General features: G+C 61.4%; 1 protein-coding gene across 2 annotated transcripts; it reads right to left on the bottom strand.

The window, feature by feature from the left end:
* Positions 1-214: 214 nt before the first annotated feature.
* HIP1R (huntingtin interacting protein 1 related) lies at positions 215-27,579 on the bottom strand. 2 transcript variants are annotated; one of them, XM_046024104.1, is made up of 32 exons: positions 27,394-27,579; positions 14,466-14,529; positions 13,176-13,318; positions 12,888-12,944; positions 11,660-11,740; positions 11,185-11,261; positions 10,879-10,940; positions 8,955-9,095; positions 8,263-8,320; positions 8,076-8,151; positions 7,777-7,917; positions 7,617-7,678; positions 7,470-7,542; positions 7,204-7,387; positions 7,029-7,117; positions 6,820-6,936; positions 6,647-6,748; positions 6,240-6,434; positions 5,108-5,255; positions 4,877-4,963; positions 4,424-4,531; positions 4,171-4,307; positions 3,837-3,947; positions 3,426-3,484; positions 3,173-3,203; positions 3,027-3,089; positions 2,564-2,664; positions 2,338-2,443; positions 2,095-2,218; positions 1,950-2,011; positions 1,651-1,857; positions 215-1,393 (listed from the first exon to the last, which is right to left on the bottom strand). In XM_046024104.1, the coding sequence occupies exons 1-32, from the start codon at positions 27,484-27,486 to the stop codon at positions 1,346-1,348; spliced, it is 3,207 nt and encodes a 1,068-aa protein (XP_045880060.1). In that variant the 5' UTR covers positions 27,487-27,579; the 3' UTR covers positions 215-1,345. The 2 variants fall into 2 exon arrangements, 1 of the variants encoding a protein (XP_045880060.1); XR_006820967.1 differs by lacking the exons at positions 215-1,393; positions 1,651-1,857 and having other exon boundaries at positions 1,996-2,011; positions 2,550-2,664.
* Positions 27,580-27,862: the final 283 nt, after the last annotated feature.

Here is a 27,862-nt window from a genome sequence, read left to right as displayed (position 1 = left end):
GACTCACCACACCGGCGTCCATCCCAGGACCTCAAGTCCCAAACCTCCCAGGACGCAAGCCAGGGCACTTCTTGACAGAACCAGAAGCAGCTCTTCCGTGGTTCCAAGCGCTCTGTCCCCTGCAGAAGCTAAGTGGTCTCCTAACCCGTGTCACACGTTCTGGCTCCAGAGAAATGAACAGCCCAGGCGCGGCCCCTCACCGGAGCGCGGTGGCAACAGTCCATGTGTGTTTTATTGCCAATCTGACGCTTCCAACAAGGAAATACTAAAGGCAAAGCAGAAAAGCTGGACCTTGTGCCCCTCTCCAGAACATGGCTGGGATTGGACCGCTGGGAGGCAGGGGGTACAAGGAAGCTTCTGGGGCCCATGGTGCTGGTCCTTTTCTCTCAACGCCTCCCTGGAGTCAGGGTGGGGGCTCAAAGAACACACGTTCTTACAAATCCTCCAAGTGGGACTGCCACGAGGCAGCTGGGAGCGGGGGGGTGGGGGTGGGGGGGCTTCCTGGGGGCACAAGGTGCCCCTGGCTTAGAGGATGGCCCACAGGCATCCTAGTTCCCAGACTTCTGGTGTCTGAGCTGGGGAGGCCTTTAGGGGGGCGGGCTAGACTGAGTGAGAGGAGGGTAGAGGTGAGGAGGAGGTGGGCGATGGGCAACCTGCGGAACAGGGCCTCTAGGGCAGAAGAAGAGGCATGAAGACCAGGAACAGGATGGTCACCACAGATGGGAGAAGAGATTCCGGGAGGCAGCACAGCACCTGTGCCGGGCCGCACTGCCCGGCCTGCCGCCCCCGAGAAGGGCCATCCTCTGTGCTCTATCCCCGGTGCCTCACAGGGAGGCACCCCGAACCAGGGCTGCTTTGTCCAAGACCACCCCGGGCCCGTCTGCAAGGACTCCGTGCCCCAGGAAGGCTATAGATAGGTGACGTCTTGCCCAGGTCCCCGGCAGCCAATGGACTTGTTATTCATTAGTAACCTCAGACCTTGAGTTCAAAAGGCAGGGGAGGTCCTGCCCAGACACCCTCTCCAGGTACCTGCTCCCCAGGGTGAATCCAAACTCATGAAGGAAAGCTCTAACTCCGAAAATGACAAATGTTCCATATATTTCCTGAAGGCCCGTGGCTCAGGCCTGCTCGGTTCCGGCTGGTCCCACTGCAGAAAGACTCACGTCCAGGAGAGCTGCTGTGATCTCTGATCCTTTGGGTTCAGCCAGGGCCGGGGGCCTCGGGGACACTGAACTTGGCCATGGGGCAGGGGGCTGCACCCCTTGGAGGCTCCTGAGCCAATTCGGGGCAGCCACACAAGGCCCAGACCTGCCCATTAGCCTCCCCACCGGGATCCTTCGGGAGCTTAGTAGTTTACGAGCTGAGCCGGGTAGACACCGTCCTTTTTGTCGAGCTGCGGGAGACAGAGGTGAGGGGCTCAGTGGACATGGCCAGGCCCCCACACACCTACCTCCCCTTTGCCCCCTGCGTCCGTCCCTTGAACCAGCCTCCCAGCCTCCCTCTTCCCCTTGCCACCATCCTCCCCACGTTACTGGCTACTGCCAGTCAGAGGTTCCCAACTTCCCCAAGGCCCTGTGCCCTGTGGACTGGGGAGCAGAGACAGAGACCACAGCCCAGGGCCCTTCCCTGCCCGGCTGCGGACGCCAGTACCTGGTGGTCCTGCCGGGGGGCCACGCTGGGCTTCTGGGCCAGGGGTGGCTTCTTGGAGGCCCCGCTGCGGGGGGCAGCACTGGGTCGGCCGGGATCCTCATCGCTGGGCGTCCCCACGGCACCAGCCAGCACATAGTGCTGCTTCCGCAGCTCCCCCAGCCGCACGCGCTCGGCCTCCAGCGTCTTCTCCAGCTCCAGGACGCGGACCTGCAGCCCCGCAAGCCCGCTCAGGGTGGCCTCACGGCCTGTGCCACCCGCCTGCCCCAGAGCTCAGCCCCCAAAGAGGAGCAGACACTCACCTGGGTCTCCATCTCCTGCTTCTTAAGCTTGATGAGGGACAGGCCAGAGAAGTCCATGGTGTCTGTGATCAGAGCGGGGCGGGGGGCAGGGGTGAGTGTCTGTGCGCCTGCCCCCACCCCAGCTACTACCAGGGCCCACACGCACCTCTCTCTTCGATCTGCTCCCGGCCGGACTTGCTGGAGGCCACCACGTTGGCGGCCATCTCGTTGACGGCGCGGGAGCACTCCTGGAGGCGGCTCAGGTGGGGGCTGTGCTTGTCTGCCTTCACCTGTGGGAGTGTGGGGGCAGGTCATGCTCAGGCCCCCCGCACAGGGGCTTTCTGGCGCACAGGGACACGCTGGCCACAGCCCAGACCAGAGGCGAGAGGCCGCACGCACTGAGCCTCACCTTGGAAGCTGCCACGAGCTGGGCCGTGCTGGCTGCGATCTCGTGGGAGCCGACGATGAGCTCTTCGTACTTGCCCGTGTGGAGCACCACCCTATCCGCCGACTCCCTGTGGACAGAGCCGGGCAGGCCTGGGTCTCCGACCCTGCAGCCACCGGGCCACTGCCACACTCCCTCCCCAGACCCTGAGCACCACACGCCCTGCTGCCCCCCACCTGGGGCGACATACACCAGCTGCGTGGCTCCCCAGCCCACGGCCTTGGAGGCGGAGATGAGGCCTTCCGTCCACCTAGAGTTCTTGGCATAAAACTCCTGCTGCGTGGCTGCCCCCTAGTGGCAACAGGAAGGCAGGGCAGAGGGACCGTCAGTGATGTCACAGGTGGCCACGGATCCCCAAGGCCACTCTGCCTTCACCTCCACCACAAGGGGACGTCCGGGCGCCATGAGGGGGTGTGGGGTTGTGAATCCGGGGCACACTGTGTGCGTTCCGGGGAGGGCGGTGGTTTCATCACTGCACAGGTCCAGGAGCTCCTGCCCAAAGGAGCCCAGAGATCCCCCGAAGCCAAGAGGGTCGTGGCCTGGGATGAAGAGGGCTCGGAGGTCACAGCCCTTTCAGGAATCTGGCCTGACAGGGAAGGGCCCCACCTGGCCCAGCCAGGGATGCACGGGCAGACCAGGGCGACCTCACTCACCCGGCCGCTCTCCACAATTTCCTTCTGCAGGCTGGTGGATGTTGTCACCAAGAGCCGGATGGCCTGCCAAGACCAGAACACAGCTCATGGCCGGGCTGACTCTCCCAGGCACACAGTCCAGCCTGGGGTCCTGGCCAGCCACTCACCTTCATCAGGTCTGTGCACGAATTGAGGATCCTGAGGGGAACAAATGGGGGGAGAGAAGAATCTTCAGTGTGGCCCCAGGGAGGCGGCCCTCTGGTGAACGACCACCAGGCCCCGACAGGGGTGCTCAGCTCAGGGGGCTCCCATGGCAGGGGGGATGTGCCTGCTTGTTCCCAGGCCTTTCTGGAGAGCTGAGCAGGCAGGACAGCACACCCTGGAACCTGGGGGGCTGCGGGGGGCATGAGCAGGGCTCACCTTTCATTCACCTCCAGCTTCACCCCGGAGCTGGCATGGCGGGCCTGGTTCATCATGTCCTACACCAGTGACAGAGCTGTGAGCAGGCTGGGAGGAGGGCAGTGCGGGAGGAAGGGGGATGCTGCGCTGGACAAGCCAACCCCACCCCTCCCCAGCCCCCGCCAAAAAGCCACTGAGCCGGGGAAGAGGCCGCAGGGAGACAGGGCAAGGAGTACGGGGGTGGGTGGGGGGCAGGGTGCAGATCGAGGCAGAAAAGTGGGGTCCACCTCCCCACCCTCCTAGCTGTGAGCTGCAGAGGCCATCTGCCCCTTGCAGAGAGGCGAGGGGTGCAGAGGTGGGCAGAGCCTGCGTCCAGCCCAGCCCCCAGGGCTCCCACAGAACCCGGAGGAGCCCCTGCACCCCAGGCATCACCTCAATCCTCCGCACAGCATCTTCGATGGCTGTGGCCGTGGCCGCCATCTCCTTGTCCACCATGGCCCCAAGCTCCTCCTGACGCACATCCAGGCTCTTGGGCTTCAGCTCCTGGGGAAGAGAGCGCGGAGGAGTCAAGGGGGCAGGCCCCGTGGAGGAGTCCGGGAGAGGCTGGGGCAGCAGCGGGCTGGGAGGCGGGGACGCTGTCCATGCCCGGTGTCCTCCAGCTGCCGGCTCTGCATACAAGCAAGCACCCGTTCAGCCCAAACTAAAGGGAAGAGCAGGGAAATCAGGGACCCCAGCCCACCCCCAGGGCCATGGCTGCAGCCCTCACCTGGCCCAGCTGCAGGATGCCCTGCAGGGGGCCTCGCACCAGGCTCGGCTGGGCCTGGTGCAGAGTCTGCTGCTCCTGCAGCTGCCCCAGGAGCTCCAGAGCGCGGGCGCCACACTCCCTGCACGTGTCCACCAGGCCTGCGGAGAGATGTCCGTCAGGGGGCCCGCACTGGGGAGCCCTGGAAGCAGCCCCTGCGCTGGGTCTGACTCCAGGAGCCCCGTGCAGGCCCCCACGTCCCGGAGGGCCCACTCACGGTCCGCAGGGTCAGTAGGGGCCAGGTGGGAGGTAGCACAGCCATTGACAATGGTGTCCGCAGCCAGGTAGGAGAACTGGGTCAGGGCTGCCACCAGCGCAGAGGCGTCTGGGGAAGGAGAGACAAAACGCTAATGCCACTCCCATGGAATGAAGCCTGGACTGCACCCTACAGCGGGATGCTTGGGTCTTCTGCCCTAAAGCCCAGCAGGCGCCAGGGCCCCCGTTTATGGATGTAAGAGGCAGGCTCGGAGGGATCAAGGTCAAGCAGCTAGACAGCAGCCACAGCTGAGTGACCCCAGGCCAGCCGAGCGGGCAGGACAGGCTCCTGGTGGATGTGGTGGGGGCACGGCTCTGGAAAACTCCCCAGTGGCAGGGGGCAGCTGCGGCCAGCAGACTGGGCACCCCGGGCCAGCAGCCTCTGCCCACTTCTGTCCTCTACCACCACACTTACCTGACCTGGACACCAGGTACTGGGCACGGCCCTTCTCTAGGGCGCTCACGGCGTCCAGAGCGGCCTGGGCCCTGCTCACCAGGTAGTCTGCAAGCAGAGGAGAAGCGGTGAGGGGCGGAGCCTGCCTGGGGTCCCCAGTGCCCTGCTGCTCTGCCTCTTGCCTCTCAGGGTTGCCGAGCACCCTTCCAGGCAAGGGAGGAGAAGGCCCCAAGGGCAGCCCCGCGGCCCCACCTGGCGAGCTGGTGCAGCGCAGGTGCAGGGGGTCGTCCAGCTTGGCCACGGCGTCCTGCAGGATACGCTCGGCCTCGGCGGCAGTGCCCCGCAGCACCGCGAACTGCTCGTCCAGGAGCCTCCGCTGCAGCTCCTGCTCCTGACGTTCCTGGTGCCAGAGGGGAAGGCCGCTCAGAGCCCCTGCCCCAGGGTGGGCGCCGCGCGGCAGGCAGGGTGTGGGCGGGACGGCCCTGGGAAGGAGGCCTGCAGAGAGCCAATGCTCAGCCCAGCGCTGGGGCCACGCCTGCCGGAGCCGGGCGGACAGCTCAGCAGTAGACGGACAGACGCCCCAATTAAAAAGGGGGCAAAGGGGGCGCCTGGGTGGCTCGGTGGGTTGAGCCGCTGCCTTCGGCTCAGGTCATGATCTCGGGGTCCTGGGATTGAGCCCCGCATCGGGCTCTCTGCTCTGCGGGGAGCCTGCTTCCTCTTCTCTCTCTGCCTGCCTCTCTGCCTATTTGTGATCTCTCTCTCTCTGTCAAATAAATAAATAAAATCTTAAAAAAAAAAAAAAAGGGGGCAAAGGTCTGAACAAACTGTTCTCCCAAGATACACAAAAGGCAATGAACACACCAAAGATATTCACTGTCACTAGTGCCGCCAAAGTGAAGACCAGAGCAGCGCGTGCTGTGAGGGACGCAGGGAAATGGAAAACCACACGTTCCCAGCGGGAAGGGAAATGGTACAGCCGCTTTCGTGCCTGGCGGCATCACCAACAACCAGAGCAGAAACAAGCCAGATACCCAATGGATGGACAGACAGGATGCAGTCTGTCCCCGGGGAGGATGTTACTGTGCCACAACTCTCAGAGGAACCTGGCAAACAGCGCTCAGCGTGCGGAACCGGTCCCACTGTGGGGGCCCATCTGAGCCCAAGGTCTGGGATGGGTGTTCTGGAGACAGAGCAGGGCAAAGCGCACTCCGGCGGGGCTGGCGCAGGCGGGTGGGGACTAACTGCTTCTGGGAGTTTCCTTTCGGGGCGTCAGAGCGTCCTGCAAGGACAGGAGGACCCACGGATCCGCGCCCTCCCCCGCTGGAGGTGCCCAGCAGGAGCCAGCGGAGGGGGCTTCAGCCCCGCCGTTCAGGGGTGCCGTTACCTTGTCCGCCAGCTGGCCCCGCAGCTCAGCCGTCTCCTGCGCGCTGCGTTGCTGCTCGAGGCTCAGCGCTGCCTCCTTCTCGCGCGCCAGGCCCTGGGCCGCCAGTAGGTCCGCCTCCTGCTGCCGCACCGCGCTGCTCAGCGCCGCCTTCTCCGCGCTCAGCGCGTCCAGCTTCGAGTTCAGCTCCGACCCGCTCTGCGAGCACCGGCACATGGGCGGGGCTCCCGGGGTCCCCTGCCCAGCGTCCCCACCCACACGCACAGAGGGCTCTCCCCGGCGGAGAATTGCGTGCCCCCAGGGCTGGGTCGGAGCTGTACCCCACGACTGCCAAGGGGCCCGCTCACGGGAAGGAGGACCCTAACCCCGTCCTGCGGGCTCCCGCCATGCCACCCCGCCAGCAGCCCTACCTGCTCCGTGCAGGTCAGCGCCTCCTGCGCGCGCACCAGCTCTCTGGCCTTGGCCTCCAGCTCCTCCTTGAGCTTCTCCAGCAGGTCACTCTGCTCCTCCAGCTGGGACAGGACAGCGGGTCACAGGGGCAGGGGGAGCAACTGGGGTGGGGGGGTGGGGGACATGTCCACACCTTCATCTCTGTCTCCCGCTTCACTTGCTCCATCTGGAAGGCCAGCTGCTCCTTCACCCGCGCCACCTCCTCCTGGCTCTGCTGCGTCACCGTCAGCTGCTTGGCCGTGTCCGCGTTCTGCAGGGGCAGGGGTCAGACGCCTGCTTGGGTACCGCTGGCGGCCGCACGCAGTCCTGACCGTGACCAGCCCCGCCCACACCCCCACTGACCTTCCTGAGCAGCTCGGCGTGCGTGCTGATGAGCTCACTGTGCTTCTCCTTGAGCTTGTGGTAGCGTGCCTCGATGGTGTTGGCCTTCTCTGCAGGGGACACCAGAGGCTGTGTTCTCCAGCCGCCCCACCCCCGCCCCCGACGGCCACCCCCCAGCCCCGCACGGCTCACGCACTCTCGGCCTCCTCCCGCAGACCCTGGTTGCGCTCGCCTTCCCGCTGGGCGGCCCGCAGCTGGGCCAGCTCGTGGCGGAGCTGCTCGTTGTCCACCAGGGCCTTCTGCTTCTGCTTCCGCTGCTCCTCCAGCTCGGCCTCCAGCGTGTTCACCTGGCCCTTCAGCTGGGAGACGTAGCGCTGGGCCTGCACAGCAGAGGGCCGGCCTCGTGGGGGCGCTGCCCGCGGGAGAAGGGAAGGGGGGGCACACCACCAGCTGCGGCCTCACCTCCAGCTTGATCTTCTCCAGCTCCGCCCGGAGCATCTCCACCTCCCTCTTCAGGCTCTCGATCTGCACGTCCCTGGGGACAGACCACCTTCAAGCTCAGCCCTGACCCTGCCAGGCCCCCACCACGGGCGGCGCCCCGGTCCTCACCGATCGTCCTTCAAGGAGCCATTGGGGGGTCCAAACGTCTGGTCGAAGAGGTCAGCTACCACCTGCCACACAAACACGGTGACGTACTGCCAGCCCCCGAAGCCCGCCAGGCCAGGGGAGGGCAGGGGCAGAGGGCGTTAGACAGTTAGAGGGGCCTCACCGCAGGCTCCCCAGCCGGGGGCCCCGTGCTGATCTCGATGAGATTCTCTGGCTCCTCGTCCTCAGGGGCCTCCTCAGGGATCACCACCACGGGCTTGATGTGCTCAGCCAGGGCCGAGGCCCGCAGGAAGTTGGGCGGTCCCTGGTGTGTGGGGGAGGGCAATGTGCGGGAGCTGCTCATGGCCCCCGCAGGAAGCCCCCTCAGTTGTCCCCGGAGCCCACGGCCCCCCCACCAGGTACCCAGGGTCCTCTGGGCGCCCAGGGAGGGAGCAAGGCTGCAGCCCCGGGGAGCGCGGGTACCTCGGGCAGCCGCGGGATCTGGATGAGCCGCTTGAAGTAGAGCATGTCCGAGGCTCTGCGGAAGAAGTTTCTGAGGCTGTGAGGGCAGAGGAGGGGAGGTCATGGTGAAGCCAGGCCTGGCCGGGCAGGCCTGGCCAGGCAGCCCCGGCTCCCAAGGCCCCAGAGCCTCCCTCTGCCCGGGCTGTACCTGTGAAACTGCTCGTGAAACCGGTCCCTGTGGCCTTGCAGAGTGTCAGCCGGGAGACCTGAAGGCAGTGATGTTTGATGGGACTTCCCCTTGGCCCCCTGCTCCCGTGCCCACCCTGTTCCACCACCTTCTAGAACCCAGCAGAGAAGAGCGTGAACTCTGACAGAGGGAAGGGGCGCGTCGGCATCCTGACTGGGCTGGCCGGCGGGCGTGCCCCGGGGTCAATTCGGGACTCGAGCCTGGGCGGAGAGCGTACAGAGAGCTCACACCCGCAGGGCCGGGGGTTCTGAGTGGGATGTGGGGACCAAGACCACCTTGGAGGGTCCACGAGGGCCAAGCCCCTATGAACATGAAGCGGGGGACACGGGCCCCCTTGGACCTGCCACGCCAGCCCGCAGAGGATGTGTGGCACCACTCGAGGCCACCCCTGCGGAGACGCGCACCCCTCTCCGCGCTAAATCCTTGTGCTGGAAAACAGCGATTTTGTCACGGCTGTGCTGCTCTGTTCACGGATAATGAATGTATTATGGCTACACGTAATTAGTAAATATGTCTAACGTGTCTCGATTTTCATCTCTGCTGCAAAACATTTCCGCTGCCTAAGCCGCCCAAATGCAGCCCTGTGTGCCCCTGGCTGAACCTGGGGGGTGGGGGAGGCTCCCGGACGGCTGTGGGGGTGCGGGGGCACTCACAGGCGTGCAGCTTGAACATGAGCTTCACGGTGTAGTGGTAGAGGTGGCTGCAGTCCTGGATGACCTGGATGAGGGGCGCCAGGCGGCACTGGCCCGAGGACATCTGGGACACAGCAATGGCCGTGTTGAGCTGCCGGAACACTGCCAACAGAGGTGGAGGGAGGAGCGTGCGTGTGGGGAGCGGCGCAGACGGGGACAGCCGCGGTGGGAATGGCGGAGGAGTGCGGGCCGCACGCCATCGTCTCGGCATCGTCAGAACCACCCAGGGGCGGCAGCCCCGGTCCCTGCCGCGCCAGTCCTGGCTGGGCAGGACGACTCTGCCCCAGGGCCTTGGACACCAAAACGCTCTCCACTGCTAGGATGGGAGCCCCTGGTGCTGTGGCCGCCCTGGACGGAGCCCCAGAGCCCCCACCACCTAAGGTGACAGCAGCTTCGGACAAACAGAACACAGCGTGGCTGGTGTTTCCCCAACAGCGTCGACACAGCATGTCCAAGCCAAGGGGCTTGGTCGACAGGGGGACTCAGGTGATTATGTGCCCATGGGCCTCAAGGTCAGGGAAAGGAGGAGGCTGAAGGCTGTGTGGCCAAGTGCCTCCTCTTAACAGCTGTTGAGAGAGAGGTCAGTTCTGCAAACCCCAAGTGACCCCAAAACCTCACTTACACCCCGGGTCAGTCTCCCCCGTCCCGGACAATCAAGCCTTTCATCGCATCAGCCAAGTGGGAGGGAAAGGGACAAACACAAAGCTGCCCCCACCGCACTTGGCCTCTTCGCCAGAGCCCGGAGAGAAACAACAATGGAGAGACCACACGCCAAGGAGGCCCACACACGACACAGACGCCAGGACTCTGTTCCAGAATGCTGGGCCCCAAGCTCTGGGGTCCTCTGCCCACCTGGCCTAGAGTGGGACCATTTGCAAACCTCCACGGTGACACAAGAATGCCCGGGAGGGAAGGGAGGAGGATGAAGAACCTCCAAAGGACAGTCCTTCTTCTTCCTAAATCTTCATGCGTCAAGTCACATACATGTTCCCGTAAAAACCGAGACACACATAAAATACTATTTCGGGTTCGTATAACGACAAAGCCATCCATTTCTCCACTGAGGGGCATTTGGGATGGTTCCGTTAAAACGGCATGGTGGGGAACGCCCTGGCACCCTTTCCCGGGGGAAGATGCTGACCTGTGGACTACTAGGAGTACCCCTTTCCTTGGTGCTTTCTCAAGACATCAGTGTCCTCAGGGGTGGGGCACCTGCCTGGGGGTTTTCTCTACCGTCCCTCATGGGGACGGCTGTGAGAGGCACGGCCCATCTCTGCCGCTCACGGGCTGGCAGCCATGCTCCCCGGCGGGACCTGGCTCCCCCAGTACAGCTCTGAGCCCAGACCCACCTCTAAGTCCCAATTTTCCCTTAAAAAGGCATTTGCTCCTCCTTCTCCTACAAAGAGCCCTGAGTCACCCAAAAGGCCATCCTGACGCTGCCGCCCAGAACAATTGCGTCTGCAGCCCTGAGAGGGGAGCCCTTGGAGGCTTCCTGTCCGGCGGCGGCCGGGTCCCTGGGCTGGGAAGTCCGACATGACTCACAGCCCTTTTACAGCAGGAAACAGGCAAGATGACCCAAACCAGCTCTCTCCTGGGTGGGTTCTGCAGATGCCTGAGGCCGGGGGAAGGGGGGAGCCCGGCTCAGGAACTGGAGGCCCCACTGCGACGTGACCCAGACACACCCCCGGGGCCTCGCACCCTGCAGGGGCACTGACTGCTTCTCCCCATGTCCTGGGGGCTCCTGGGTGCCCCGTTATGCACTCCTGGCAGGGGCGCAGACAGCCAGGGGCAGGGCTAGTTGGCGGGGCTCAGTTCTCATCTGGTGGGGGCCCTGAGCAATCACACTGGACCTGGGTGGGCTGGGCGTCCTCCTCGGCTGGCTTACCGGATTCAGAAAGCCGCAGCTCGCAGTCCATGTAGTCAAACATCTCCACGGTCAGCTGGAAGCTACGAAGGGGAAAGTGGGGGGCTGAGCGGAGGGGCTGGGGACTCGCCCCATGAAACCCACCCACCCCCCAGGTGGGAGGAGGGAGCACAGTTCACCCATGCGTCTCTACAGAGGACAGCCATCCCTCAGCCCAGGATGCCCGATTCCAAGGAAACCCCAGGCCTCTGGTTCAGCCTCAGCGCTCCGAGGCTTGGGACCCCTGCCCCTGCTGCCCACTGCGGAGCACCCACCCGTGGGACTCACATGTTGTTGACGTCAGTCCCAGCTGTCCTCTCCAGCACCTCGTCTGTCACCTCCAGGCCTGCGGGAAACTGGGGGTGCTACGAAGAGGACACCCCCACTCAGGTGAGGCCCAGGCTGAGCCCAGCTCAGAGCTGGTTCTGGCTTCCAAGGACAGGAGGCGAGGGAGGTCCCCACCTGCCCTGGGCACTGGCTGAGGGGGGCTGCAGGTGACTGGGGAGACCAGGAAGGGAAGCAGGGGTCGTCCAGCCAGGGCAGGAGACTGTCCAGAGCCCAGGGCAAGGCTGACACCACCTCCAGCATCGGCAGAAGATGCCCCAAGGTGTGCGGACTCTCACGGCACTCCGGGTACCCCATGTTTCTCCTCAGGTCAAGATCGGGACATAGGGGATCCCACTGCCCTGCTTCCCGGGACATCTCAGAGATCAAAGCCCAGGGTCCCTCCCTCCAGCCCTACAACAACTCCCGAGGAAACTACCTTGAGGTGGAAGGAGATTTTGGTCAGCAAGAGTTTGGTGTAAACATTCACCAGCTGCCCGTAGCGGTCATGCAAATGTCCCTGCGGAGGGAGGAAGCCAGGGTGAGGCCCTGTTGTCCCCAGAATGTGCCCCCAAATCCTACAGGACCTGGACACGCTTTGGGGCAAGTGAGAACACGGAGGCGGGAGGGGAAAAGGAGCCGGCTCAGTGTCCTTCCTTCACCCGCCGCACAGACGGACGGGTTCGCGGGGGTACGGCCCGCCCCGCCGAAGGACCTCCACCAACCCTCCTCTTTGTCTCCAGCTCTTTGTTTAAATTTTTAGAAATCTTACTCCTAGTCCTTCTTGCCAAAGGAACTCTCGTTGAGAAGAGGGCTCTCTGTCCAGGGCAGCAGGCCAGCTCTGAGCTGGGACACTTCATTAAAATGCTGGTGGCAGTCAGGGAGGCCCATTCTGCCCGGCCGTGCACACATCCTCCCAGCTGCCTCCCCATCACCTCCCACACCGTGTCCCCTACGGTCATACCAGCTGGGCCCATGTCTGCAAACAGCACCACGGACACTGTTTTCTTTACCTCAAGGGACATCGTGGAGCACAGCCATTCGCGCCCCGTCCCGCTCGGGCCTCTCTGGCCAGTCCTCTGAGGCCCCCCACCCCCGGCCCAGCCCACAAGGCCCCAGCAGTCCTCCCAGAGGACAAAGAAGGCCAGAGGCCCGACCCCCCAATTCCCTGAGGGTCTGGGAGTGGATCTTAGGGTGCGGGCTCCTGGGCTCTCAGGTACTGTGGGTAGGACTCTCCTGGGGGGTTCACCGAGCCCAGTTCCCAATCCTGAAACTCGAACACAGCCAGCCTTGGCGGGGGGCAAGGAGTCTGCACTCCCCTGCACTGGCTGTAAACCGCCAGTCAGACACCCAGACTCGGGCGTCGCTACATTTTTCAGTTCTGGGCGGCCGCAGGGCTGGTGGGTGTGTGCGGCAGGAGGGCCCGGCAGTCAGGCGAGGCTCCCCCAGGAGGCCTTCAAGGCAAGGCCGACATTTCCTTCCCACACGGTCGCCCCAGGTGGCATCATGCTGCTCAAGGGACAGGAGGGAAGGGACACCCATCTGCAGGGAACGTCCACTCGCTTGGCCCCACGTGTGGGGGACGGAACCCCAAGCAGGACGGAGGCCGGACTCTCTGCACGGCACCCGGGGAAGGTGCTCAGGCTGCCGCGCGCTCCCCCACCTACCCACAGATCGCCTATCTCCCGGATGTTGCTCCGATGGCGCTGGCAGTCCTGCAGCACCTGTGGCACAAGGGAGGAGGCGGCCAGTCCTGCACAGGCAGGGTCCCGACAGAGGCGCCCCCACCCACCCCGTGCTAGCTGGCCCTCCAAGAGAGGGAAGGATGGGCCTTCAAAGGGACACTGCTCTGCCTCCCTGGAGTGCCGGCCTGTTCAGGCAGCAGCAGATGGAGGCCCAGGAGACCTGACCCCCGCCCCCCACCACCCCGGGACCGGCAGACAGTGGCTACTCACATTCGGGTGTCCGTCTCGGAGCACCTTGTGGAGGACGTGGCAGAACTTCCAGCTGAGGATGGAGCTACTGGGGAGTGGCAGACCAATGGCATAGGACCAGAAGGTGAAGGCTCCCTTCTCGTGGTGAGTGCCCAGAATGATGCCTACCAAGGTTAAGGTCAAGTGCAAGAGGCAGAGACTCAAGTGTGGGGAAGGCTGGGGGTGCTCAGCGAGTGCAGCTCAGTGATGCAGGGGGAAGGCTGGAGGGGGCCCAGTGAGTACAGCTCGGTGATGCAGGGGGAAGGCTGGCGGGACGCTCAGCGAGTGCAGCTCAGTGATGCAGGGGAAGGCTGGGGGTCAGCAAGTGCAGCTCAGTGATGCAGGGGGAAGGCTCGGGGGGCTCGGCAAGTGCAGCTCAGTGATGCAGGGCGAAGGCTGGGGGGGCTCGGCAAGTGCAGCTCAGTGATGCAGGGGGAAGGCTCGGGGGGCTCGGCAAGTGCAGCTCAGTGATGCAGGGCGAAGGCTGGGGGGGCTCGGCAAGTGCAGCTCAGTGATGCAGGGCGAAGGCTGGGGGGGCTCGGCAAGTGCAGCTCAGTGATGCAAGAGGAAGGCTGGGGGGGCTCGGCAAGTGCAGCTCAGCGATGCAGGGGAAAGGCTGGGGGGGCTCGGCAAGTGCAGCTCAGCGATGCAGGGGGAAGGCTCGGGGGGCTTGGCAAGTGCAGCTCAGTGATGCAGGGGGAAGGCTGGGGGGGCTCGGCAAGTGCAGCTCAGCGATGCAGGGGAAGTCTCGGGGAGCTTGGCAAGTGCAGCTCAGTGATGCAGGGGGAAGGCTGGGGGGGCTCGGCAAGTGCAGCTCAGTGGTGCAGGGGGAAGGCTGGGGGGGCTCGGCAAGTGCAGCTCAGTGGTGCAGGGGGAAGGCTAGCCCCTCACCCACAGCCACTCAGCACCTTCTCCCCGCATCTCTCTCTTTGCTTGTCTGCCAGTTCACTGAAAGCTATGGTTTTCTGCCAAGGTCAAGAAAACGAGCAAGGTCAAGCCTCAGGAATTTAACCAGGGCCAACAGCCCCGATAAATGGTGTTTCACAGATGAGATTATGAATGTGCAGGAAGCAGAGCAAGTCTGGTCCAGGCCTGTCTCCACGAGGGCACACCTGACAAAGCTCTGGTGGCTGGCACCTGCAGCGCCCCCTGCCCCCAACTCACTTCCCACCAAGTCCAGAGACCATGCAGGGTGGACCCACGTCCACCTCACACTGTCCGCCCCCTCCCCCCGGCCAGAGGGACAACGGCCGCTGGAGCAGGGAAGGATACGCCGGGCATGCTTCTCCTTCACGGGGGCCTCCTGGGTGTTGATGGCTTTGCTGATGCTGATGGCCTGGGAGGGGACAGAGGAGGCAGAGGTCAGAGACCCACCATGACGACTTCTCCAGAAGGCACACAGGACAGATTCTTCGGCCAGTGGAAGGCAGAGGAAATGGCCATTCTCTCAACCTAAGGTAACCAGAGCTCAGAAGACTTATTTTTGTGAACTTATGTATTTACTGAGAGAGAATGAGCATGAGCGGGGGGAGGGGCAGAGGGAGAGGGAAAAGCAGGCTCCCCGCTGAGCAAGGAGCCTGACACAGGACAGACTCCATCCCAGGACCCCGGGATCATGACCTGAGCTGAAGGTGGACAGGAGCCCCGGGAGACTTTTCTTTTACTTGTTATGTGCAGCTCAAAGGGAGCCAAGAGCTGGTGTGAAAAAGCCACTGGAAGCCTCCAGGGGGCTGGGAAGCAAGGACAGAAGCCAGCTGGTAGCCGCAGGAGGCTGACTCTGGGAGGGCACTTGCGTGTGTTTAGCTCACCCCAGAAGGTGAGCGTCCCCCGCTCCCCCCCAGGGCAGCCTCCACCCGGTCCCTCCCAAGCCCTTAGGACACTCCATGAAGACAGGTGTCAGACTCCCATCCCCCGCGTTACTGGGGGGCAAGGTCACATAACCACCCCATGGAGAACCAGGCCAAACCCAAATCCTGCGGCCCGTCTGCCACACAGGCCACCTCCCTCCTGGGTGAGGACTCAGCATGCGCCTGAAGCAGACGGCGTCAGAGGCCCGACTAGGGACGGCGGGAAGCGGGGGGATCCACCTACCATACTTACAGGCCCCATTTGGGCCCTGAGCAAGCAGCCAACTCATTCCCAGCAGAGGTCCTCACCCACCTCCTCCCGTCTCCTCCCCCTCAGCTAAAAGGCTTCCTGGATGGGGCTGCTCCCTCACCAAAGGTCCCAGGCGCCCACTGCCCTCTCTGGCCCTAGTCACCCAGGAACCAGAGCCGGTCCTGGGCTGACCTGAGGCTGTGTTTTATTTCTCCACCTGTGGGCAAGCAGATAAGCCTCTGGGCACCTGCCCAGCATGGGGCTGGGACATGAGCCTGTGTGGATGGAGGGGAGCTGCCCGGGCCACTGGTGGAAAGCACGAGCAGGTCCTTGGCAAAGACAGATGCGATTCCAGCCCAGCTGGCACTCCCATCCCCCATGGGTCCTATCACTGGGGCCCACCCCGGCCTGCCCTCCAGGCCATGCTAGGACCTGCCATGAGCTGAGCAAGGGGCAGCGTGTGCCCACCCTGCAGCCCAGGACCCCAGCCTGCAGGTCAGTGCCTGGTCAACAGCACGCATGTGTATGGTGGCCCAACTGGGGCAGGAGTGGGGAGGAAGCAGGGCAGAGGGAGCCCCAAGGAGCAGTCCTGATGCTCTCTTCTTAGCCTGGAAGCCGCCATGCAATCTGCCCCCGGCACCTACACAGTGTAACTGCCCAGCCCAGCAAGGAGGCAATGTCACTCATGAACAGGTCTACTATGAGCGGACTTTGGGGCCACCTGGCAAGGCTGGGAGACTTCCTCCGTCAGTAAGAAAGCAACCCTACAGGAGCGAAAGCAGTCCTCTCTGAGCAGACTTGCGGCTTCGGAACCCGGCGCAGGGCCCCCCGCCGCCCCTACTCCAGAGCCCATAGTAGCCCCATCGCGGGGATACAGGAGTACCGGGGCTGCAGCAGACCCCACAGCGGGCCCCCGGGGGCCACTCCTGCCATCCCATCCCATGGTCCGCAGAGAACCCCAGACAGGCTCTGGCTTCTTTACTCCTGAAGGCTCAGTGAGCCAGGCCCCAGAGGCTCCCTTGGCCATCTGTTTGCCAGCCCTCCACCAGCACAGCCTCCCTGAGCAGCCGCGGGAGAGGGGTGGAGCCCAGACCTCACTTGTCCCCCCGCCCCCGTAATAACCATCCCCAACAGCAGTGATGACAGTGATGATCCCCAACTGTCATTTCCTGGGTGGTTACCCCGTGCCAGGCACAGACAACACGCCTCCAGCAGCAGCCCTAGGAAGTGGCCACAAGCCCACTCTCCTGATGAGAAAACCGAGGTACAGAGAGGTTAGGTGTCCTGTCCACGCAGCTCCTGAGGGCTAAGCCAGGTCTGGCAGACTGCTGTCATTAGCAAGTCTGCTGTCAGCGCCCCCAGGCAACACCCTCCCCTGCAGGCAGAGCTAGGAGGGGCAGGCAGAGGGGGCCAGGTCTCCCCTAGCAGCAAGCAGCTGCCGGCTCCCACGCCAGGAGCATACTGTCTCTGGGGGTATGTAACTCCATCCCCCAGCTGCCCTGACACCTGAGCTGGCTCTTCTGATGACTGCCACCTGGTCCGGCCTGATGCAGAAGATTCTGGGTGAGAGAAGAGCCCAAGCTACACGTGCAGAACAGGATGGGGAGGCCCATGTGGTGTCTTCTTGCCTGAGACTTGCAGCGGACCCCAGCAAGGGGCTTCGGTATTTACCGCTCTGCCTCCTGGAGGCCCCCTTTCCTCCTCCGGGGGCCTGCTGCTGGAGAGCAGACGCACAGACACACCCTAAAGGAATGGGCTGGCTAGGGCCCAGCAAGGGAGGGGAGTGGAGGGGAAGGCGCCTTTTCCTCTGAGCAGGGAGGAGGCCGGGAGAACGGAGGAAGGAGGCCACAAGCAGCCCTGGCGGCAGGCGCCAAGAGTGTGTGGCCGACTGAAGGTAGGGTGCCTGGGTGAGGCCACCCGCCCCCAGCCTTCCCTATAGGTCACTAAACACAGCCTCTACTTCCTCGCTGGTCCGAGCGCAGAGAAGCACCGGCCCCCTCCCTGCCACCCTTTCTGGGTTTTGGCTCCTTGGCCCCCTCCCTGCTACCACCCTAGAGCAGTCTCCCCTGATTAAAGCTTCTCTGTGGACTTGGCAACTTGGCAGCCCCTGTTCTGTCATCCACCCTACCCCGAAGGCCAACGACATGGGGGAAGGGCCCTGGCGACTGCGGTCGCTGCTGTACCCCGCAGCCCCTAAATGGTGCCTGGCACATGGAGGGCGGGCTCCGATGCCCCAGTGAGATGTGGGGACTTGGGTCTGTGGCAGGGTCTGAGCATCAGCTCCTCCCTCCCCGGGCTGCCTGCTCCCCGTGCTGGCTGCAGGAACAGGGTCCCTCCCGGGGCGGGAACACGGCCCCGTTGTGTGCAGGGCAGCAGATGTGTGGGTCGGGAAGCCTCACAAGGAGGCACAGTGTCCACACACAGGGCGTCTGTGCACACTTCACAGGGCCCTGCTCTTCCTACCAGGCTCGGCAGCCAAGCCTCGTCCCAGGAGGGGATGTCAGGCCTCGGAGACACCCAAGCTTGTCCTGAGTGGGCTGCAGGAGTGGGAAGAGCGTCAGTGTTCTTCTCTTTGGTGCTGGGATGAACCTACACTGGGCGACTGTGACACAGCTCAGCACTGAGAGTGGACAGTCTCGAGGCAGCTCTGATGGTCAGCAACACGGATTTGGTACAGACAGTATGGTGTCCTTACAACAGGCCCACAGGTGGCTGGCGGGGGCAGGGGCGTTACTGAAGGATAAGGGGAGTCAGAGGGGAGCCCAGTACCATCATCGGGGTGCTTTCCAGCCTGCCGGACTAAAAAAAAGGCTTCTTTCTGCCCTGGGACAGCCCCCCAGGCCAGAACTACCCCAGCAGCTCTGACAACAGCCCATTAATCCCTCCCCGCTGGCAGGCTCAGTCGCCACAGAGAGAGGCAGCTCTGAGTGGAATGGACTGATGACGGGCCTCTGTGTCTGGGTGGAAAACCCAGAGCTGGAGAGAAGGGTCCTGGGTGGGAGGAAGGACAGGTGGTAACCAGTTTGGGACTCCTGGGGAAGAGGGGAGGCAGTTCCCACTGGACCTTCCCATGGTCAGGATGGGGGGCGGGGGGGCAGCTCCCCCCGCTGCAGGAAAACAGGACAAGAACAACAATGGGGACTGCCAGGGCAGCTGTGAGACCCCAGAAATGCCCAGGGGGACTTCGGCGTGAGCTGGAGGGTCTGCAGAGACAGGTCTCTTACATAACGAGTGTGAGACAGTAAACCGTTTCACGGCATTCAGGCCACTGCCGCCCCTCCTGCTCTGGAAAAAGCCAAAAAGGCCACACCCGGGGCCCTGGGCAGCCACCTCCCACCCTCCGAGAGTCTGAAAGAGTCTGCGCTTCATTCCACCGGGTGCCGGACCGGGAGTGGCCTGACCTTCTGAAGGACAGAGGTGGGAAAGGCGCTGGGGTTGGCCAGAGGCCAAGGGATGGAAGGTTCCAGCAGGGTCTGGAGACACCATCGGAATTGGAGGCACGGGGAAGCTTCGAGCCACAACCGCGGCAAACGGGGCTCCATAACCTGATCATAAAAGGATTTCTATATCAAGTTCAGCCACCGGTCAAGCAGCTCATCAAGCACTCCATCACGATTAGCTCATTTAATCCCCGAAGTCTCCCTAGGAGGAGGCAGATGAGGAAATGGAGGCTCAGGGAAGGTAATCACTTGCCCAAGGTCATAATGATGAAACATTGACCAAGGCCTTGCTCCCTCAGATACCCGTCTAAGTGCTTTGCATATTGACTGGACCCTCCCCCTCGCACAAGGACAGGGACCGGGGGGAGGGAGGCTGGGCCATCCTCCTTTGCCCTGCCACAGGAACCCATCAGCCCCTTGGCCGCCCTCCGCTCCAGGTCAGGTAGCACATTGTGGACAGGGATTCGTTCAGACCTCAGGTAATAACGGCATCGGGGCAGTGCGGCTAAGCTCATGGGCCTCGGCATGGCTCCCTATTCCCCCGAACAAGGGCATCCGACTCTGGACTCTGACCTCATCTCCGCTTACCCTGGCTCTCTCCCAGGGCAGCTTCTGTCCTGCAGCCAGGAAAAGTGAAGCATGAGGAGACTATCCAAGGACCAGGCTGGCCAGAGCCACCAATGGCACCAGTCCCCAGAGGAGCAACTGGCAGGGACACACACCAGGAGGCATCCCAGCAGGTGCGATGTGGGCAAGAGGAGGCCCGTGGGGCAGCCAGGCCCGGCTGGAGCCACAGCAGGTGGTACCCGAGAGGCTGGGTGCCTGGTGCGGACTGCAGAAGCAGGGCCTCGGGCGCAGGCCTGGTCAGCGAAGCCGGACGACCAAGTCTGGAAGTTGCCATCGGCAGCTGCTCACCGCAACGCAGTGCCTGCCCCAGCGGCCGTGGGCCTTCACAGAGGGCAAAGAGGGCCCTGGGAAGTTTGGGAAGAGCCCCATAGTCAGGCAGGGCAGGGGGGAAGAGACGGCCACAGAGGATAGAGCAAGAGTGTGGGCATCTCTGTGGAGCCACAGGTTCTCGGCCCAATGCTCACCAACACCCGGTATGCGGTTCTGGAAACCCACAGCCCTTGGCCAGGAGCTAAGTGAGTGGCTGTCCTCTGGGAGACCAGACATTCGAAAGACCCCTCTGCTAGGAGTCCTTGCACCGGGGCACAAGGACAGGTCTTCTCACCCATCCCCCATCAGCGAGGTTACAGCACACATGCCAGCCTGCGGCCACCAGGCTCCTCACCCCGGATCATGGGGAGCCTCTGCTGCAGAAACATCCCCCTTCCAGACAGAGGCTTCCCCGTGTGGGAAGCAGGAATGAAAAACCTCTGGGCCCTCCAGAACGCAAACATGCACGCCGCGTGTCCAAAACACCTCGCTGGGTTAGAGCCACGTGTTCCTCCCTTTCCTTCCTCCACAGGGCAAGTCAGGTCCCACCTCCAGGCCTGGCACATCTCCCACCACACAGCTCTGAACTGACATGCTCCCTCCGGAGGGTCTTCCCACCCACCCAGGAGGGCGGAGAGCATCCTCTGTTCACTCCCCCCAGGATGTTTAGGATCCAAAACCATCTGGTTGCCACTTACTCTCGGCTTCTACCTTTGACCGCCAAACAGATGTGCACAGTACAAGGGACCCTATGAGTCTTCTGCTCCCCGCTGCATCGCCAGTCCCCAAACCGTGCCTGGCAGTCAATAAATCTTTATTGGATGAGTCAGAGTGAACACTTGAATGAACAAAAGCTCTTTCACACATACGTTCTGGTTAAATTCAAGGCCGTGTCTTTTTTTCCGGCTAATAATTTAACCACCAGTTACCTAGTAAAAGCAACTATAAAACATTTTTTTATTCTGAAAACCCTGAAGTGAATCAGACTTAAGCTTCCTTGTGCCGTTATCAGGACACTTAACAGAGGCACCCAACAGGGACAAAAACGTCCTTCAAAGAGCCTAGGCACAGCGACGGGCAGCGTTTCCAAAGTGATGTGTGAAGGACAGAGAGACCTCGCTCAAAAGCGGCTGCCATCTCGCCAGCCTCTGCTGGAAGCAAACACAGGATTTCTGTAGCTGAGGAGGTGCTGGGATGCGGTCACATGCAAAGCGGGGAGGTGCCCTGCAGCTCCCGGACTCGGCAGACAGGAAGTCAGTGGAGCAGGGCTGGTCCTACCCCGATTCCTTCCACAGTCGTCTCTCCCCACGTGTGTGTCCCAGTCCGCACTCAGCCTGGGCTCCGCCACCATCCTGTTTATGAAACTGGGGGGACTGGTCGACGCCTACACCCCATCCAGTGGCAGGGCAGGCGGGAGCCAGGGAAGGATCCCGCCTTTCCCCGGGATGCAGCTACCGCTTGGCAGCCGGACCTGAAGCCACTTCTCCCCAGGGCTCTGCAGGTGACACATGAAGATGAAGATGACGCACCCCGAGTCCCGCCTCCACAGGCTGCTTCTGGGCAGACAGGGAGCCAGCCGGGCCCTGCTGATATCACTCCACAGACCTGTCTGTCCCACAGGCCAGGGGGCTGAGTCACCCCCGGGCAGGCGGACCTACTGCTGTCTGAGGATTGTGGTTATTTCAAAAAGAGAAACAAACCAATCCTGCCTGGCCTGAACTTCTGTTCATGAGCTCAGTCTTCTCTGCAGTGGGTGCTGGGGGGTCTCCCGGGCCTCACCAGGTGGCCGTGTCCAAGGAGGGAGAGCCACGAGCCCCAAGGCATCCACACAGTGTATCCCCCAAACCATGTGCTCCAAGGGGCCAGGGCACCAGAGGAGCCAACAAGATCCTGCCTGAGGATCTCGGGGTTCAGGGAGTATGACTACGGGGCTCAGAGCCGAAAGCAATGTCATCCCTTCCCCGTGTTCAAGCGCACAGCTGGCCACGTCTAATGGACCAGCTACCATATACAGGGGGGTAAGGGGACGATGGCTTCACAAACGAGGTGATACCTGAGTCCACTGGAAGTCAAGTGGAGGGGAAGGGCATCACCAACAGTGAGGCCCGGCTGCCAGAAGCATCTCTACTCTGAGGCCAAGTGTCTCAGGTTAGCAGACTGGGTTTCCCTGAGCCTCGGCCAACAGGCCTAGACTCCAGTTTCCACCGCGAGCTGTGGGAAGGAGCAAATGAGCGCCCAGTTGGGTTTCATTCACAACTGGACCCGCCTGGGGCTGGCTGGGACGCTGGGCTGGGGGCAAGGAAGTGACCTGCTGGCTTCCCCCCAACCTCCCTAGGGTGTCCCTGGAAGCAGGGGCCTGCAGCCCCGGAGAAGGGGGAGTGCTTGGAGAGCATGAGCTCCTGTGGGCTCCTCCTCCCAGGAAGGGGCTGTCCCCCACTTTCCTGCTTCTCTTCCAGACCGCCCTCGCTCCCCCTTTACAGACAGCAAAACTAGGCACACAGGGACAGAATCCAACAGGGACAGGATTTCAATTTCTTTCAGTCCAACCTGTTTTTCCGTACACAAGGCAACAGCTAACAACACCCAGTGTTTCCTCCGCACCAGGCAGTCCCGCAAAACCTCACAGCCCCTCCCCGGGAGTCTGGCTCTGACCTCCTCGGCCACAGCACCCCAGTCCCCTCACCCCCTCTCATCTCCTTCGTGGAGACGGAAACTCCTGGAGAGGACAAGAGTGGTCTCTACCTTCCTGTGGCACAACCCAAAGCACCAGACCAGCCATGCAATCAACGGTCCTCAGGAACGTGCTGGGGGACAAGCGTACACCAACGACGGGAAGGGCAGGACTGGAAGCTCCGGCCCCACCCCAACCTGGGCCGACCCGCCACCTGACACCCAGAGAGCAGAGGGAAATTCTGGGGGATTCTGGTGGCTTGGGGAGTTAGGAAGTCAGCCGCCTGCTTGAGCATCCCCAAGTGGAGGGCGTCTGGTGCCCTGGTGGGAAATGGCAGTGACCACGGTGGAAAGGGCACAGCTCACCACCCAGGACCCACCCCAGGTGACTCGGGCCTTGGCTCACCTCTGTTCTTCAGCCAACCGGTCTGTACCAGGTGCCGGATACCATGCCTGAATGTGGGGACCTCATGCCCTCCCACACGACCATGGGGGGACCCAGCGGGGCTGGGGGGTGGGGAGTGCTCTCTGCCCACCACATGGTTTCAGTCCCTTCCCAAACTTGGAGGCCAGGGGAAATTTTGTTGGTAAACATTTACAGGAGGCCCAGAAAGGGGTCGGTGACTTGGGGAGTGCTAGAACACCATAGCGTTTATAGGGAATAATGAAGACACAAAGGTAGACATAGGAAAGTCCGGTCAGAGGAGACTCCGTGACGGGGTGACGGGCAACCGCGGGACGGGAAGTCAGGGCAGAAGGGCCAGCATGTCACAAATGGGAATTGGAAGGAATACTGCATTTAGGGGAATGGTTCTCAAACCCAAACTCAAGGTCCCAAACACACGTTTGTGTCCTGTGGGGCGCCTTCAAGGAGACTCCCCAGCTAGGGGACTCAACAAAACAAACAAAAAACCACTGCCTGGGGCTTATCTGGGCCCAATCACTCCTAAACTCCAGCACCTTCACTCGGACACGTTAAAGACACCCCCCAGGTGATTCTACCACCAGGCGGGCCACGGGGCTCCACCACCTGATGTGTGAGCCCAGACGGACGCGTTGTCAAACACACGACACATGGAAGACTCAAGTGGAAAAGAACGTCGAAGATCCCATTCCGAAGTTCTGCAGCAATTACATACTGAAAGGGTTAGAATTTGGGAACGCTGGGGTCAGCAAAATACACGGTTAGGATGACCCCCACCTGTGTCTGCTCGTTTGCCCTGTGGCTACAAGGAAATCTCAAATTACACATGAGCTGTGTGCTCCGTTTCTGCGAGCCAGTGTCGCTAACGTGAGCCAGCGCTGACAAGTCCCCAACGTCAAAAAACATTACTCTTCACAAGATTTCGATTCCCCGGAGGGTGCTGAAGTGATGCGTCACCGATCGGGAAAACGGGCCCTACGAAATGTTTTCGACCTGCTCTGCCCTCCTCACCCCTGCCCGGGAGGTCCTCCCCAATGGAAAACCCCTAACACCTGGGTAGTCACCTCTCCAGTGAGCGCCCACCCACTGGGCTTGGCTCCCCGAGCACCGGGGCCCCCTCTCTGTCCTGGCCTGAAAAAAAAAAAAAAGCTTTCGGGCTCGATGTCTGTCTTGCAGAGGAAACCGAGCCAGAGAATCACAAATACTCCTAGCTAAGGAAAAAGCAAGTCTGACATTCAGCATTTCCATGACTCCTATCTGCTGAGTCCTCATCCGTGATATGCCTCAAAGATGGGTCTCTGCTCTAGTTGAAGTTCTGGAAAGAGTTCTCAGATGGTAAAGCTTGTGGGGGGAGGGGAAGAAGGGAGAGCGACGGCTGCCTGCAGAGCACAGAACCGTGCGTTTTGCACTCCGGGTGTATCAGCCGCCTGGGACCGCTGTAACAGGTCACCCGAAACCGAGCACCTTCAAACAACAAACACTGTGATCACCTTACGGTTCCGGAGATCAGAAGTCCAAGACCCGTCTTCCGGAGGTGCCGGCAAGTGCGTCATTTCTTTCTAGAGGCTCCATGGACAACTCCATTCCTTGCCCTCTCCACCGTCCACCGGACGTCCACCTTCTTTGGTGAAGGGCCCCTTTCCCACCTCAAAGCCAGCAACGGTCAGTTCCTCCCTGCAGACCACTCCTCTGACCTCACCACGGTTAAAGGCCCTAGGAATACACTGGGCCCACTTGACAAACCCAGGAGAATCAGCCCATTTTAAGGTCAGCTGATTGGCATTTTCTTACCAAGTATGATAAAGAATCCACAGGTTCCAGGAATTAGGATGGGGCCATCTTTGAGGGCCCGCCTGTCACACAGTGTTTCTCTGTACCTCAAAGCAGCCATTGGGGGCGGGTGGAATTAATCTGTTTTTACAGGTGAGGAAACAGATTCAGGAGTTAAGCACCTTGCCCAAGGGCACAGGCTAGCAGCACTCAGGTCCACCTGCCTGTAAGCAATTCCCATGACACACCATCTCTTTTTAACAGTACGGCTAGTTTGGGGTTCAAAATGCAAATATACTGTATTCTACGGCATTCTGTACTCAGAATGTTACAACAATGAAAAGTCAACGCTATTGTGTCATCTCCATTTTGAAAAGGGGTTTTATCACCAAAAGGACCAAAGTCGTGGGGGAAGAATAGACCAACTTTCCAGAGGCCCCCTCTGGGATTATACAAACACTCACACCATGCAACCATCCCAAGGACGGGTTACACAAAGGAAGCGTGACTGCTCTCCCTTAACACTCCTGACTGGGGTAGGGAACTGACCTTTGCATAATGGGGTGTGGGGTGTGGCCTGCCGAGAAAACTAATGTGGAAGTATTTTTCGCCCCCCCACCCCTCCAGCTCTGGATCCAGGAGCCCAATAAGAAAGGTGAGGCTGAATGATGCCAATGATAAGTTCTAAAGCAAGCCAAAGTGCTCCCCTTGCAACACAGGGCACGGTAGTCAACGTGAAGACAGAAGCAGTGTATTCCGAAGGGAAGATGGGTCCGAGAATTGGATGTGCTATTTTCTGTAAGTAGCAACCTCAGCTCTCTGGGTCCTTTCCACCAATGGGACCTCACTGGCAGCTCACTAGATATTTCTGGGAGCGAGCTAATTAAATATTAACGATGTACAAAATCTTTATCCTCCATCCCTCAATAAGTCATTCTGAAGACAAGCAAATCTAGACGCTGAGCCCAAACTCCATCTATCCAAAAAAAAAAGGGGGGGGGGGTCAGTTAGGGATGGTAAATCGTATGAGATTCACCTGTTACAAAGCTTTTCATTATCAAGTAACTCTCTCAGCCCTGTAGAAAAACCCAACTAAAAAAACAAAAACAAGCAAAAAAACCCAAAAAAACCCACACCTGTGTGTTTACCAAACCAACCACTAAAATGTATGGATCTAGATCAGAGATACTTTGTCTTTCACATTAAAGAAGGTCGCCCTTGATTTATAACTTAAAAGAGTAAGATTAGTGAAATCGGCCCTTTAAATTTCATCTCTATGTAGCAATCAAACCTCTTTATACCTCCTCAAAAGTGGGGGGACCTAAAAACAGTGAATAAAGATTCTGACAACACCCACATTCTCTCTGCCAATTAAATTTTCCTCTCCATCTTTGCACAAACTCCTGCCACAATTAATTATGTATTAATGCCTTTAAATTAAGTGCCACATTTGTTTTGATGATGGGCTATCCAGGCTGAAAATAGGCCAAATGAGGAGGATCACGAGGACAAATTAATAATTTTCAGGTGGGTTGGTTCCAACCCTTGGCTCTCATAAAGCCTCGGTGTTCCAAAATTTCATTAGCGTTTTCACTGCTAATGGTAAGCACAAAGGTTAGGAGGTCCCCTTGAGTTTTCTTTATTTCAAAATGAAAGCTGTTATAGACAGCGTGTAGATAACTCGGTTTGAAAGCAACCGCGGAAGTCACTGCTATGGGCAGGGACAGGTGGGAAGGAACTTGCTACAGCAAGCCACCACAAATGGTGGCTTCAGACAGGAGGGGTCCTTTCGGCTTCCTTTATTTCTAAAGTAAAATTGTTCTGCTATTTCGGTCTTGGGTGACTTACTCTGACAAACAACCGAGCGCGCTCTCCCCTCCCCCAGGCAGACGAACACCTTAGTATTTGTAAAATAAAAAGGAACAGAAAACTAGAGGCAGAGCGGCGACTGCGATCTGTGTTCTCGGCAGGAACACATGCACCAACACACACCCGCGCCATTGCTGAATTTTCAAAATAACCTTCCCAGGATAGGCGCGTGGGAAGCGCAGGAAGGGAGCCCGAGGAAGTTTCTGTCTGTCAGGCGCCCGTGTTTAATAAGGGGGTGTGAACCTATTTATACGTGGGCCAGCGCTCAGGCAAACAAGTCTGGCTACATACGTGAAACTTTTCGCCCGGCGTATAATAAGATATTGTGCGGCCCTGGAAAACAGCTCCGGCGAAGAGGAAACTGGGAGTTTCCTTCAAGGAAACGCTCTGCTTCCCCGAGGTGGGAGCGTTTTTCGCACGGCCTGGAAGGTGGTGGCAGGAGCCCGGCTGCTGGCGCCGGGGAGGGACGGCGCGGCCGGGGCAGAGGAATTCAGGCAGGCCCCGCCGGGAGGCGCACCTAGGCCCGGGCACACCTGACCCTACCTGGCTCACCGCTGCATCCTCCCCCGCCCCGCACCTGGATCGCCCGCCACCTCGCTCCCGGGCCACCTCTGTCCCCTCCGCCTGGGTCGCCCACCACCTCGCCCCCTCCCGGCGACTTCGGCCCCCTCCTCCTGCTTCGCCTTCCACCTCGGCCTCCCGACCACCTTCGCTCCCCCTCCACCTCGCCTCCGGATCACCTCGGCCCCCTCCACCTGGGTCGCCCGTCGCCTCGTTCCCAAGCCACCCGCCTCCCCCCCACACCCCGGCATCCCCGCCACCTCAGTCCGCGGGCGGCTTCTCTCGGCCCCGTCACCCGCGCGCGCGCTTCCGGTTCACCTGCGCGCGGGGCGGCTCGGGGGGCGGCGGCCGGAGCCCGGGAACCGAGGAGGCGCGCGCTGGCCAGGCCCCGAGGGGCGCCCCCCGCCCGCCCGCCCGCGGCCCCGCCGCTCGCCTGGGTCTTGTCGAACTGCTCGCGCTCGGCCTCCAGGCTATGGCCCGGCCTGCGGCTCAGCACCCGCGCCGGCACGCTCTTGATGCTGTTCATCCTGCAGCCGCAGCCGCTCGCGCTCCCGGCCCAGCTCCGCGCGACTGAGCGTCACGTCTGCCCGCCCCAGCCTAGGCACCGCGAGGCCGCCGCACCGCGCCCGGCCGCCCGCCCCTGCACGCGGGGGGGAACCTCCCCCTCGCACGCCCCGCCCCCGCCCCGGGCCCGCCCCTCGCTGGGCGGAGCCCCAGCCGAGGTCCCCAGCCCCTCCACACCTCTGCCTACCTCCCTGGGCCAAATCTCTTGCCCACATCCACACCAGAGGAGAATCTGGCTAACTGGAGAAAACTTGGCCTCAATGAATCTGAACAATGGAATCACAACTGGACTTTTTTTTTTCCTTTTTAGTCTCAATTTATGTGTGAAAATGCATACA

Source organism: Meles meles, chromosome 12 (genome assembly GCF_922984935.1).
Source record: "Meles meles chromosome 12, mMelMel3.1 paternal haplotype, whole genome shotgun sequence".
Lineage (NCBI taxonomy): Eukaryota > Metazoa > Chordata > Mammalia > Carnivora > Mustelidae > Meles > Meles meles.
Note: the sequence above shows the minus strand (reverse complement) of the source record. Positions and strands in the feature narration are given on the sequence as shown.